Source organism: Lissotriton helveticus, chromosome 3_1 (assembly GCF_964261635.1).
Source record: "Lissotriton helveticus chromosome 3_1, aLisHel1.1, whole genome shotgun sequence".
NCBI classification, from domain to species: domain Eukaryota; kingdom Metazoa; phylum Chordata; class Amphibia; order Caudata; family Salamandridae; genus Lissotriton; species Lissotriton helveticus.
The window spans coordinates 166,751,610-166,765,374 of NC_136061.1; the positions used below are offsets into that span (position 1 = coordinate 166,751,610).

At 42.5% G+C, this 13,765-nt stretch overlaps 1 protein-coding gene across 1 annotated transcript in view; it reads right to left on the reverse strand.

Moving 5' to 3' along the window:
• Window positions 1–13,765, reverse strand: part of LOC144822229 (myeloperoxidase-like) — a 187,243-nt gene that overhangs the window by 136,698 nt on the left and 36,780 nt on the right. Inside the window, exons 4-5 of the mRNA XM_078679478.1 lie at window positions 11,115–11,290; window positions 949–1,069 (exon numbers count right to left, since the gene is read on the reverse strand). Coding sequence (XP_078535604.1) covers window positions 949–1,069; window positions 11,115–11,290 — 297 coding nt within the window. The remainder of the gene's footprint in view (window positions 1–948; window positions 1,070–11,114; window positions 11,291–13,765) is intronic.

Consider the following 13,765-nt stretch of genomic DNA (forward strand, 5'->3'; position numbering starts at 1 on the left):
TTGCCTTTGGCCCCCAGATTGACCGGGTGGTGGGGGTATGCTTCGGAGTTTTAAAAACTCTGAGGAAGGTCTTGGACCTTCTGCCTGTTACAGCTCGTCGGACGCTGGTGCATGCCCTCGTCACCTCGCGCCTAGATTACGGCAATTTGCTGTATCTGGGGACCACGGGAAGGGCCATCAACTGCCTCCAAGTGCTGCAAAATGCAGCTGCTCGCTTAGTTCTGAGGCTCTCCAGGAGGTCACCCTCAAAGGCAGCGCTCCAGGCCCTGCACTGGCTTCCTGTCAGGAGTAGGGTGGAGTTCAAGGCTCTTTCCACCTGTAAACGCATCATGAGCGGCAAAGCCCCAGTCCCGCTACAGAGTCTGGTTACTCGTTATGAGCCTACACGGGACCTGCGTTCCTCTTGTACAGGGCTACTGAAAATTCCAAAAATAAAGAAGGCTCGAATGGGGGGCAGGTCTTTTAGATATCTGGCTGCTAAGCAGTGGAATGCCCTCCCATTAGAGCTACGCTTGGAGCCTTCAGAGCCCACTTTCAGGACGAGACTTAAGACTCACCTATACGGGAGGTAGGCGGCTGTGATGGCTGCTTGGACAGTTTACTCTACTTACCATAGCGCGGGGACACGCCGGTGCGCGTAACCAGGCGCTCTACAAATTTCCCTAATAATAATAATAATAATAATTCTTATTGTGGATATGGCACTAGAATTTGCTGGAGCAGGGTTATACCACGTTTCAGTGTGTGTTACCATGTATTGTTTTTTTATGGTAACACCACATTCCTTTCCAACGGAGAAAATAGTGAGATGTCTGCAAGCCAGTTACAGCATATTAAACACAACTAAAATGAATTTATGACCATTTCGAAATTGAGGGCGAGAGGCTCAAAGCTTAGAGTGCCCAGCTGGAACTATATATCAAAGGAAGCCACAGTGAGCACAGTTACCTGTTGTTGCATTCACCAGTGATGGATCTGTATCGACTGTTCGGACAAGCTTTGGGCATTGACTGATAAGCGCATCCAGAGACCTTGGAGACTGTGTGAAGCTGTTCAGCAGTGAGTATATCTGCAAAAGGTTCCAGAGAAAGTAATGTTACATGAATGCTAATCCTTCCAATCCCTCTATTACAGGCTCTATTTTGTTTAACTCTCACTACATTTGGTGCAACCCTTCCAATACCTCTCGTTTAGCTTTTTACCATGCTTGACTAATTCAGGTACTTTAATCAAAAGAAATGTTCCCAAAGAATCCTTTGTTGGTAATGTTGGGAGCTGTTTACTGGTGATATCAAATTGTTCATATTTCTAGGTAATAGTCTTGCCTTCCTTAGGTATAAAATGTAGAAAGTGCTACCCGTGACACAGGCGGAACGATGCACTATAAAAACAGAATTTAAAATATCATACAAAGAATATATTTGATAAACAAATGGAAATAATTATCCAACTTAATAACTTTAGGAGGAATACATAAATACATTTGTCATTAAAAAAGCTAAAAAATAAAATAAAGCCACAATAAAACAAATGGGAATATTAAGTAGACAATAATACCTCAAGAAGAGGACATGTGACAATAGCAAACATGGGAAAGTCCGCTCAATAAAAAGTGTTGTACTGCTTTTGAAAAACAAATTACTGGAGAGAGCATGAGAATTTAAAATGGCAAAAAAATCTTAAGATATGGTGCAACATCAGACCAAGCGTCATTTGAAAACGTGGTCTATTGATATGGTGGTCTGTCAACACAATATATGTTCTTACTCATAATGTTGTGCTTCAAGAGCACCAAACCAGACTTTGGGGCTGCATGCCACATCGATCCAGCTTTCTTCTGAAAAGTAGGGTTTAAGGTAGGTACAGTGTCTTTCTACCCCCACCACAGCATTCCTTTTCCAACACTTCCTAAACAGGGGCAAATGAGCATGGGGGAACCCGGCTTACAGGAGTCATGGTCGGTTTTCTGGCCAGGTCTCTAAGTTGAGAAGTTCTACTGTGTAAGTTACAGGCTTTGGTCGTCCAATAGAGGACTTGGGTCTCTCTCTGCTCATGATACTGGCAAAGGTTGAAGTGAGCTAAGGCAGTGTTTGCGCGGGGTGTCAGTGCTTCTAACCCATTTCAAAATGGCCTCTCCTTGTGCCCACTCACTTCTTTTCAGGTGAAAATATTTGGGGTATTTAGGGAAGTCTTCAACATAGAACTTTGCACCCCAAACATTTTGTGTTTTTATTTGCCGGCGGATTCATTTCTAGATGGAGAGCAGCTAAATTATAGTCAAAAAAATGCGGGCTTCTGGATTTTAAGGCAATTCCAGAAGAAAACCAGGAAAGTGTGCTACCAGTTTTAACTTATCTCACGTTAAGTTAAAGATGTTTTGCATTCCATAGAACAGATTAATCCTATTAGGCTATTTCATGGCAAGTGGCTACAGTTTGTGACTAAGAAGATGATGTAGTGACAAACAAAGACATTCGAGCCATTTATGAAAAGCTAATCAACACCATTTAAGCAATCCTAACCTTAAGATGGATCAGTGCAATGCGCAGGGCCTCTGCTCGACTGTTGTTTAGCGTTGTGTATTGCAAGTGAATATCTGCTCACTATTATCTTTCTGAATCTTTGGCTCACCAGCTGATGTACGGAGCCAAATGCCAATGCACCCGAAGAGAGTTATTTCACAAAGCCATGCAAATGTGCAGGACCAGGCCCCCCAACAAGTTCTGCAGGCCATGCATAACATTTAGTTCTCTCATAAATATATATATGTATATATATATATATATATCACGCTCGGCTCCAAAATTAGTTCACTTTTTCAAAAAACCGCACTCGTAGACCCAATTTCGTGCTCACACCATCAAGTTTATTTTGTCAGAGACAACAGACGCGTTTCAGCCTAAAGCCTTCGTCAGTGTTGATAGCACTGCATATGCTAACTAGAGTTTTCAAACGTTCGTTCCTGATACTAAACATAGATGATGGACTGCAAATAGCAACAATGTAGCAAGCTTATACGCCATCTTAGAGCATGTCTGTATACATTCTGTTTTTTGTTGTTATTTTAAGACACATAATGCAAATGCATATTTGTCAGTGATCAGGCGTTTCGTTTGCTTGCACGTTTGCTGGGAAATATTCATACTCTTGCCGTGTATCGGCATTGCTCCCCTCGAACTTCGAGGGGAGATACTGGGGGAGTGAAGCCTCGCACCCCCGAATTTGATTCCCATCAGTCCATACAGCCATGGATTGGCTAGTGTTACATGTGAGGTCCTGAACGTAGTGGTGAGTGCCCGGTGTCACCCAAATGTGACTATACAGTCAGCCACCTTAGGCTATTTAGTTATGTTGAAATTATCATAATCAATTAAAGCAAAATTGAAATTCCACATTTTTTGCACACTTTTTACCTGCATTTTCCAAATTTTACAAATTTTACACATTTTTTACAAATTTTACAAAGGTTCACAGGTTTCCATCATCCCAATTCAGATTCTTCCAAAGCATTCGGAATCACAGACATAGTTAAAGTTATACTTCGTTACTCCAATGTTATCATTTTATAGCTTTTCATGCTAAGCAGGATTGATATCTTTTAGACAATGCAGTTTATCTTCTACAGTTATCTGCCTAGGTGGACTGCAAGCTCTTCTCCGCTGTTTAGCCCCATTGGTACCTTAGTCATTAGATCTATAATGTACCTTGATTCCAGGTGTCTTAGCTTTTTTAGCCTATCTCCTCCTCTTATGCTGTCTGGCACACAATCTAGCCCAAAGTACTGTAGTTTATTTCTATCTCTTTTGTGTACTTGGTCAAAATGTCTTGCGACTGGGTATGTGGGGTCTGCCTTGTCAATTGCCCTGAGGTGTTCCAGGACCCTGATTTTCAACTGATGTATAGTGCTCCCAATGTATCTAAGGCCGCACGGACAAACAAGGCAGTAGACAGCGTAGGCGGTACTGCATGTCAGAAATTTGTCAATTCCTTTCGAGATATTGGCTTCTGGTACCCAGTAAGAATGAACTCTCTTACTCCCTACACAGGCTTTGCATTTGCCACAGAGGTAAAAAAAAAACATACTGGCAATTTTGCCTCTCCTTGGGGTCACTTTCTCCAGATGACTCCTAACTAGTGAATCTTTTAGCGATCTTGCTTTCCGAAATGTCACTAGTGGTCGTGATGGAATATCTTCCTTGATTACTGGGTCAGTTCTTAAAATATGCCAGTTTTTTTGAAGTATTCTTTTTAGATTGTAGGATTCAGTGGTATATGGCGTGATCATCCGAAATTTCCCTTCTAGGGAGTATTGAGTTTTAGGGGGTTTTTGTTTCAGTAGCTGTGATCTTGGAATTTTTCTGACCTTCGGTAAGGTTTTCGTTAGTAGATCTAAATCATACCCCCTTTGGCAGAATCTCTCTATACTTCCTTGAGCCGCCAATTCAAAGTCTTCCTCCCTACTGCTATTTCTTTTTAGTCTGAGGAGTTCCCCGTATGGGATACTTTGTATTAATCTGACTGGGTGATTGCTATCAGCTCTCAAGATGGAATTCCCTGCTGTGGCTTTGCGGCATAGTGAGGTGTGTAGCCTGCCTTGCTCCACAAACACCCTCAGGTCCAGATAGTCCGCTGCCACCGGACTAACCGTCCCCGAAAAGTGCAGGTTGCAGTCGTTGTTGTACAGGACCTCGATAAACAGATGTGCCGTCTCCACCGCCCCTTGCCACACGATGAAGAGGTCATCTATGTATCGGTACCACCTCACCACTTTGCCCGGTTCCTGTCCCTCCGTCTGGAGCGTCATGGGCACCCGCTCCTCCCACCAGCCCACGAACAAGTTCGCGTAGCTAGGGGCAAAGCAGGTGCCCATCGCGGTTCCAGATGTTTGTACATAGAGTTGCCCATCAAACAAGAAGATATTGTTCGTTAAACAAAATTTAATGAATTCCAACAGGATACAGTTGTGTAGAGCAAATCTCGCAGGTCTCTTGTTTAGAAAATGTTCGATTGCTGTTATTCCCAGTTCATGTTTGATGTTGGTATATAAACTACTTATATCCAAAACCATTAATACATACGTGGGATCCCAAACAATATCTTCGATTTTCTCCAAGAAGTCTTTGGTGTCTCTTACATAGGATTTGAGTTCAGTAACCAAAGGAAATAAGAAATTGTCTATGAATTTCGACATACATTCAGTTAATCCGTTAATTGAGGAGACGATGGGTCCTGAAAGCTGTGGAAAATTTGGAAAATTTGAGGCTAGAACGAAACACACAAGGCTCACAAGGAAATACGATGGTGGAAAGAGCCAAAATTAATGAAATTGAGCAGGACAGGGAAGAAAGTGGACTCAAGCCCGCTTCGACCTTCTGTCCGGTAATGCCTTGGGATGCGATAGATGCATTTTCGGAAACAGTCTTAAAAGATCTAGTAGCTCTGAGAGGTAACCAAAGAAACAAAAAGAGAAAAGATAATATCACAATAGAAGAAAGAGTTGCACTACAAAACCTACAGAAGGATGAGAATATCATAATCAAGCCCTCAGATAAGGGCCGGAACATGGTGCTAATGACCAGGGATTACTATTGCAAAGAAGCCCTAAAACAACTCTCAGATACTCATACTACGAAAAGATTGATGAAAAGACATATAAAGAAAACATCCGCCGCTATGACGACCTAGTAAACAAATGGTATAGAAAAGCTATGCTGGGGAGTGAAGAAAATCTATTTTTGCGCAGCAATAACCCTACCATCCCCACCTTTTACCATTTACCCAAGCTTCATAAATGCGCAACAGAACCACCAGGGAGAACCATCGTCTCCTCAATTAACGGACTAACTGAATGTATGTCGAAATTCATAGACAATTTCTTATTTCCTTTGGTTACTGAACTCAAATCCTATGTAAGAGACACCAAAGACTTCTTGGAGAAAATCGAAGATATTGTTTGGGATCCCACATATGTATTAATGGTTTTGGATATAAGTAGTTTATATACCAACATCAAACATGAACTGGAAATAACAGCAATCGAACATTTTCTAAACAGAGACCTGCGAGATTTGCTCTACACAACTGTATGCTGTTGGAATTCATTGAATTTTGTTTAACGAACAATATCTTCTTGTTTGATGGGCAACTCTATGTACAAACATCTGGAACCGCGATGGGCACCTGCTTTGCCCCCAGCTACGCAAACTTGTTCGTGGGCTGGTGGGAGGAGCGGGTGCCCATGGCGCTCCAGATGGAGGGACAGGAACCGGGCAAAGTGGTGAGGGGGTACCGATACATAGATGACCTCTTCATCGTGTGGCAAGGGGCGGTGGAGACGGCACATCTGTTTATCGAGGTCCTGAACAACAACAACTGCAACCTGCACTTTTCGGGGACAGTTAGTCCGGTGGCAGCGGACTATCTGGACCTGAGGGTGTTTGTGGAGCAAGGTAGGCTACACAACTCACTATACCGCAAAGCCACAGCAGGGAATTCCATCTTGAGAGCTGATAGCAATCACCCAGTCAGATTAATACAAAGTATCCCATACGGGGAACTCCTCAGACTAAAAAGAAATAGCAGTAGGGAGGAAGACTTTGAATTGGCGGCTCAATGAAGTATAGAGAGATTCTGCCAAAGGGGGTATGATTTAGATCTACTAACGAAAACCTTAGTGAAGGTCAGAAAAATTCCAAGATCACAGCTACTGAAACAAAAACCCCCTAAAACTCAATCATCCCTAGAAGGACAATTTCGGATGATCACGCCATATACCACTGAATCCTACAATCTAAAAAGAATACTTAAAAAAAACAGGCATATTTTAAGAACTGACCCAGTAATCAAGGAAGATATTCCATCACGACCACTAGTGGCATTTCGGAAAGCAAGATCGCTAAAAGATTCACTTGTTAGGAGTCATCTGGAGAAAGTGACCCCAAAAAGAGGCAAAATTGCCAGTATGGGGGGTTTTTACCCCTGTGGCAAACGCAAAGCCTGTGTAGGGAGTAAGAGAGTTTGTTCTTACTGGGTACCAGAAGCCAATATCTCGAAAGGAATTGACAAATTTCTGACATGCAGTACCGCCTACGCTGTCTACTGCCTTGTTTGTCCGTGCGGACTTAGATACATTGGGAGCACTATACATCAGTTGAAAATCAGGGTCCTGGAACACCTCAGGGCAATTGACAAGGCAGACCCCACATACCCAGTAGCAAGACATATTGACCAAGTACACAAAAGAGATAGAAATAAACTACAGTACTTTGGGCTAGATTGTGTGCCAGACAGCATAAGAGGAGGAGATAGGCTAAAAAAGCTAAGACGCCTGGAATCAAGGTACATTATAGATCTAATGACTAAGGTACCGATGGGGCTAAACAGCGGAGAAGAGCTTGCAGTCCACCTAGGCAGATAACTGTAGAAGATAAACTGCATTGTCTAAAAGATGTCAATCCTGCTTAGCATGAAAAGCTATAAAATGATAACATTGGAGTAACGAAGTATAACTTTAACTATGTCTGTGATTCCGAATGCTTTGGGAGAATCTGAATTGGGATGATGGAAACCTGTGAACCTTTGTAAAATTTGTAAAAAATGTGTAAAATGTGTAAAATTTGGAAAATGCAAGTAAAAAATGTGCAAAAATGTGGAATTTAAATTTTGCTTTAATTGATTATGATAATTTCAACATAACTAAATAGCCTAAGGTGGCTGACTGTATAGGCACATTTGGGTGACACCGGGCACTCACCACTACGTTCAGGACCTCACATGTAACACTAGCCAATCCATGGCTGTATGGACTGATGGGAATCAGATTCGGGGGTGCGAGGCTTCACGCCCCCAGTATCTCCCCTCGAAGTTCGAGGGGAGCAATGCCGATACACGGCAAGAGTATGAATATTTCCCAGCAAACGTGCAAGCAAACGAAACGCCTGATCACTGACAAATATGCATTTGCATTATGTGTCTTAAAATAAGAAAAAAATACAGAATGTATACAGACATGCTCTAAGATGGCGTATAAGCTTGCTACATTGTTGCTATTTGCAGTCCATCATCTATGTTTAGTATCAGGAACGAACGTATGAAAACTCTAGTTAGCATTGCAGTGCTATCAACACTGACGAAGGCTTTAGGCTGAAACGCGTCTGTTGTCTCTGACAAAATAAACTTGATGGTGTGAGCACGAAATTGGGTCTACGAGTGCGGTTTTTTGAAAATGTGAACTAATTTTGGAGCCGAGCGTGGTATCATTGCTGGAACCCTCAACCGCAAACTGCACCCGCCCGCGAGTGCCCGGGACTTTTCAGTGGGACTTGGAGCGAATATATATATATATATATGTATATATATATATATATACAGTTCAGCCTCTCCTCATTACGGTGCAGAGAACCACAGGACACAGCAGGGTTTCTTTAGTTGTTTTATTCCTTGAGGCTTGCATGACCGGTTTCGGCGCAGTGCCTTTTTCAAATGCGCTCTCAAGCAGGGTGTTTCCTCTTACAATTCTTTAGTAAGCTGGCTCCTCCTTCCCAAGTGGTGGTTGGCCAACCTGCACCACGTTCGCCATGCTTGCACAATTAATCTAGGGACTACCAGTCCCATGGTGCTGCAAGCTGCTACACACGGTGCCGGTGAAGAGGAAAATCACATTGTTTTTTAAAAAAGAAGTTCATTTTCAATCCCTTTCTTTCGCCCATCATGCTCCGTGTATGAACAATTGTTAGGACGCAGGTACACTCACGACGCCCCTTTCCCTCGGAGGTTAATGATGGTGGGTCAAGTCAAAAATCCGATACCTCGGCTACTTACAACAAAGTTCCCATGTTGCCTTGACCTACTTCTCTGAAAGGGTCCTGTGTGCGCGCCATAGGCAGCGCGATTTAATACAGTTCAGCCTCTCCTCCTTACGGTGCAGAGAACCACAGGACACAGCAGGGTTTCTTTAGTTGTTTTATTCCTTGAGGCTTGCATGACCGGTTTCGGCGCAGTGCCTTTTTCAAATGCGCTCTCAAGCAGGGTGTTTCCTCTTACAATTCTTTAGTAAGCTGGCTCCTCCATCCCAAGTGGTGGTTGGCCCACCTGCACCACGTTCGCCATGCTTGCACAATTAATCTAGGGACTACCAGTCCCATGGTGCTGCAAGCTGCTACACACGGTGCCGGTGAAGAGGAAAATCACATTGTTTTTTAAAAAAGAAGTTCATTTTCAATCCCTTTCTTTCGCCCATCATGCTCCGTGTATGAACAATTGTTAGGACGCAGGTACACTCACGACGCCCCTTTCCCTCGGAGGTTAATGATGGTGGGTCAAGTCAAAAATCCGATACCTCGGCTACTTACAACAAAGTTCCCATGTTGCCTTGACCTTCTTCTCTGAAAGGGTCCTGTGTGCGCGCCATAGGCAGCGCGATTTAATATATATATATATATATATATATATATATATATATATATATGTGTGTGTGTGTGTGTGTGTGTGTATATATACATATGGATTTCAATGACAGCAGCTGTTTTGATGGAATCAATCATTAGGAATAGTTTCTTTCTCAGTATATCGAACTGATCTTTACCTACACATCCTGAGTTTTGATATGGAGCTATGGATTTCTACCTTTCATGCTTCCTTGCCTTGCACATCCTAAAGTAGAAGGATCAAATAATTGCCTATAAGAGTAGGCTCTTCGGACTGCGCATGGTCATAGTAGTGACGCCAAACAGTTCGACTGCACCAGGCTACTAACACTCAAGCATCCTTTACTGGTGTTGCTGAACTACTGCTTACTCATTCTTCAATGATCATTGCATGATTTACCAAGGACTTCCTGATAGCTTGTAAGAGGAATGACTTTCTGTTCCCTTGCCTAGCTTTGGGCCGCAGCTACAGCTCTCTTGGTAGCATCACAATGTTAGTAGAGTTATGTCAAAAGACGGATTCAATAGGTGCTCCAGCATACACATTAAAGTGAACTGCCTATTATTTGTACTCAACCTATTCTAATCTTTAACTGGTTGTACTAGAGGCTGTCTATTGTACTGGACTGTCTCTGCTTTATTACACAGTAGTCTATCGTTGGTAGTACTGGGCCTTCTCTGCTTGGATACACTCTGAACATTCTCTCACTGGTTATTCAGTGGTTGTATTGAGCATTCAGGATCGACTGGGTCAGAAAATAGGCCCGGGAACCAAAATGAAATTGCCCCTCTTTAGTAAATTAGAAAGCTCAAAAAGTGGCCCATGTTTTCAAATCGGGGCCGTTTTTAACTTGTAAAGACACATTTTATAAGTGTTTTGCAAGATATGGAAGTGTGCATGGATTTGAGCTTACTGCAGGCAATATGTGTTTTAATATCAGGGAAATCAATAGTAAACACCAGCCCAGCAGTCCAAAAACAGCCAAAAACGCGGCGCACACACTGACCTGTTAGAATAGCCCGTTGGACACTGCCTGATTACCCTACATGTCAGTCCAACCCGGTGAGCATCCTCTGATTCATTACTCTCCGAAAGGTCTCTCATTGGTTGCAATGCATAGTCTCTTGCTAGCTTTGCTGAACATTATCTAATTGGCAATTCTGAACAATATTTTATTGGTTGTACTAAACAGTTTATCAATGGTTCCACTGAGCCCACTCTGGTTGGTTCAACAGATCAGACTCTCAATGGTTGTATTGAGCATCATCTGGCTGAATACCCTGTGAGGAGTCGTTCATCGGTTGCAATGGACAGTCTCCTGCCAACCGTACTGAATATTATCTGATAAATAATACTGAAAAGTCTCTTACTCGTTATACTCAACAGTCAGTCAATGGCTATACTGTGCCCGCTTTGGTTGGTTAGAGTGACAGACTATCAGTGGGCTCATTGTGCTTCCTCCGGCTGGATACCCTCTGAATGGTCTCTCATTGGTTGCAATGAACTGTATCTTGCTAGCTGTACTGAATACTATCTGATAAGCAATAATGAGCAGTTGTATTCTGGTTACACTAAACAGTCTGCCAGTGGCTGTACTGGGCCCTCCCTGGTTGGTTAGACTCAGCAGCACCTTGCTAGTTGTTAGTTAGTGAACAGTCACTTCTCAGGGCTCTTCATCAGTCTCTTACCTGAGATATTAAAGGGCCTCTGGTAGGAGTCCTTCACTCTCTCCTTCAACAGCTGGAAGGTGGTCTGCATGTAATCCGCTGCTCGGATGGCGTTCCTGCTGCCTGCCTTCGGCTGCTTGAAGAAAAACATGATTTCCCCAGGCGAGAGGCTCTCCTGCTTCAGTTTGCTCTTTAAACTGGGGAGGAAAAATATTTAGGTCTGGTCAATTTGTAGTGTCTTTCAGTTTCAGTTAGATTTGTCAATTGTCAGTGCTGCAAATGAAGACATTGATCTACACACAGATCATGTGCATCACCGCAGCAGTGCAAGCCTGGTGGCCGAGGACTGGAACCCCATGTCTTAAAGTTCAGATTCACTTTTATGGTTATCAAAGTGAACAGTCACAGTGTAAGAGAGATCCTTGTGGTGTCAAACTGTAAGAGAGATCCTTGTGGTGCAGTCATCATGGATGCTCACATATCCCTTTATTCACACATCCAAAAGTCTTGTCTATATAATTAACTGACAAAGATAGATCAAAGAATATCTCCCAATAGAAATAAATACATGGTCATGTCTTAGTTTGTGATTAATGATGTCATTTTACTTATCCAATGCCCACACTCATAACATTCTCGGGGGCAGATTTACGAGGAAGTGCCGCAGCGTGCGACAGCAATCCCTTTGGCTGCGCCACGCTGCGGCACTTCCAAAGCACAGGAATGCGACATATTTACAAGGACGCACGTCGGAATTGAAACCCTACTTGTGGACCCTGCAAGAAACCGTTCTCATAAGACCATCCAGTCTTAACCTTTACCCAAGTTAGACCATCGTCATAAATACAGAGCCCAAATGCAGCATCAAAATAGAGAATCAGACTGACACGTATGGGCGGATAAATATCGGGATGCTGTGGGATCCACTCTATTCTACACAATCAACTGAACTACAAAAGGACCGAATTTAGACATAACCCTTATATTTATTTGATATTAAAGAAATCGTGGGACTCCGTGGCACTAAACTTAAATATCATCTAACTGAGATACACCTAAAGATGCCATACATGAATGTTATGTGAGGCTACACTACCAAGAGTGATTACAGTAATTACTGGAGCTATACAGAACTCCTGAGGAAGGCATTCGCCGAAACGCGTTGATTGGATTGATTGGTTCTGTATAACTATCATTTGTGACTGTAACTGAAATTACACTATAATTAATTGGTGGTTGAAAGTACATATATGCAAATGATTGCAAATTTGTCAACATTTACGAGATTGTTAATATGAAAAGATAAAAAATTGTACAAAAAAATCATTTTAAAAGGAAAAGATAAAAAAGAAAGAAAGAAAATATATTTATACAAATATCAATAAAGAGAATATTTTTCCGTAGAAAGTTTCTATGTTTTAATTAGAAGTGTTCAACGCATGGGTAGTTTTTTAATGTATGCACAAAACCCGGTGCTGTGCTCTTTTTTCTAAACAAGCATCCCTGTGCTCTCCCCTGCGCTGGCGCACAAACAGCTGACATGTGCCGGTGCAGGCACCCTTGCACCACGGTGCAAGGATGCCTGCATCATGGGGAGATTGTTTTTGTGCAGAAACGGGCACCTTCCTGCACAAAATAATCACTACAGGCACTTTCCTCTTTCAATCCGTGCTGTAGAATGCAGCACGCATTGAAAGAGGAAAAAACGAGTACAAATGAAAACATTTCTCCCCGTTGCGCCTCGCTAAACCACCCCGAGGGTGGCGTAGCATTCAGACGCATTTCCAGATTTACGATTCCTCGTAAATCTGGAAATGTGTCTTGTTCCATGGGTGCTGCGTGAGAACATCCACAGCAACAACCATGAAACGCCCCTTTCACGCAAAGTGCTGCGTGTAAAGGGGTCATATTTAAAAGGACCTCTCCTTGTAGATCGCAATTTGGCTCATTGGTATGTATGAAAGCAAAACTGCCTCGCAAAATAAGGAATCGCAAAATTTGTGATTCCTGATTTTGCAATTGCAGTTAAGGAATCACAAATTGCTATTCCTTAAATGCAATGTAAGAAGCACATAAAAAGTGCAGTTTGGCCTTAAGGAATCGCAAATTACCACTTTTTAGCATTTTTCAAAATGCCATGTGGTGCACATTCATGCCCTTAGGGCATGTATGTGTGCCACATGTGCACACATGCACATTTCAGGGGTGCAACAGGGTGTCCAAAGGACACCCTGGCAAACTTGAAATTGCATTTACAATTTGCGATTCTCTAATTGAGAATCGCAAATTGAGAATGTCTTCCCATTCATTCCTATGGGCCTCTAGCCCATAGGAATGAATGGGGAGGTATTCCTTAATTGCGAATTGCAATTTGCAATTAAGGAATATGTAGGATTTGCAAAATTATTTGCAAATCCTACATACATAACATTTTGCGATTCTCAAAAAGAGATTCTCTAAAAATCGCTATTTGAGATTCGCAAAACCTATGTTTCATACATAGGGCCCTTTATCACTTCTCTGTTGGGTGTAAACGCAGAATGTGTAGTTTTGTTCGTCCACAAATTCACCCAGGTTTTACCTGGTGGAAAAATCATGTGGGTAATTGCAGAAAAACTCTGAATACCAATTTGGCATAGAGTGTCCACATGATGATGTCCAAAGCAGGTTCT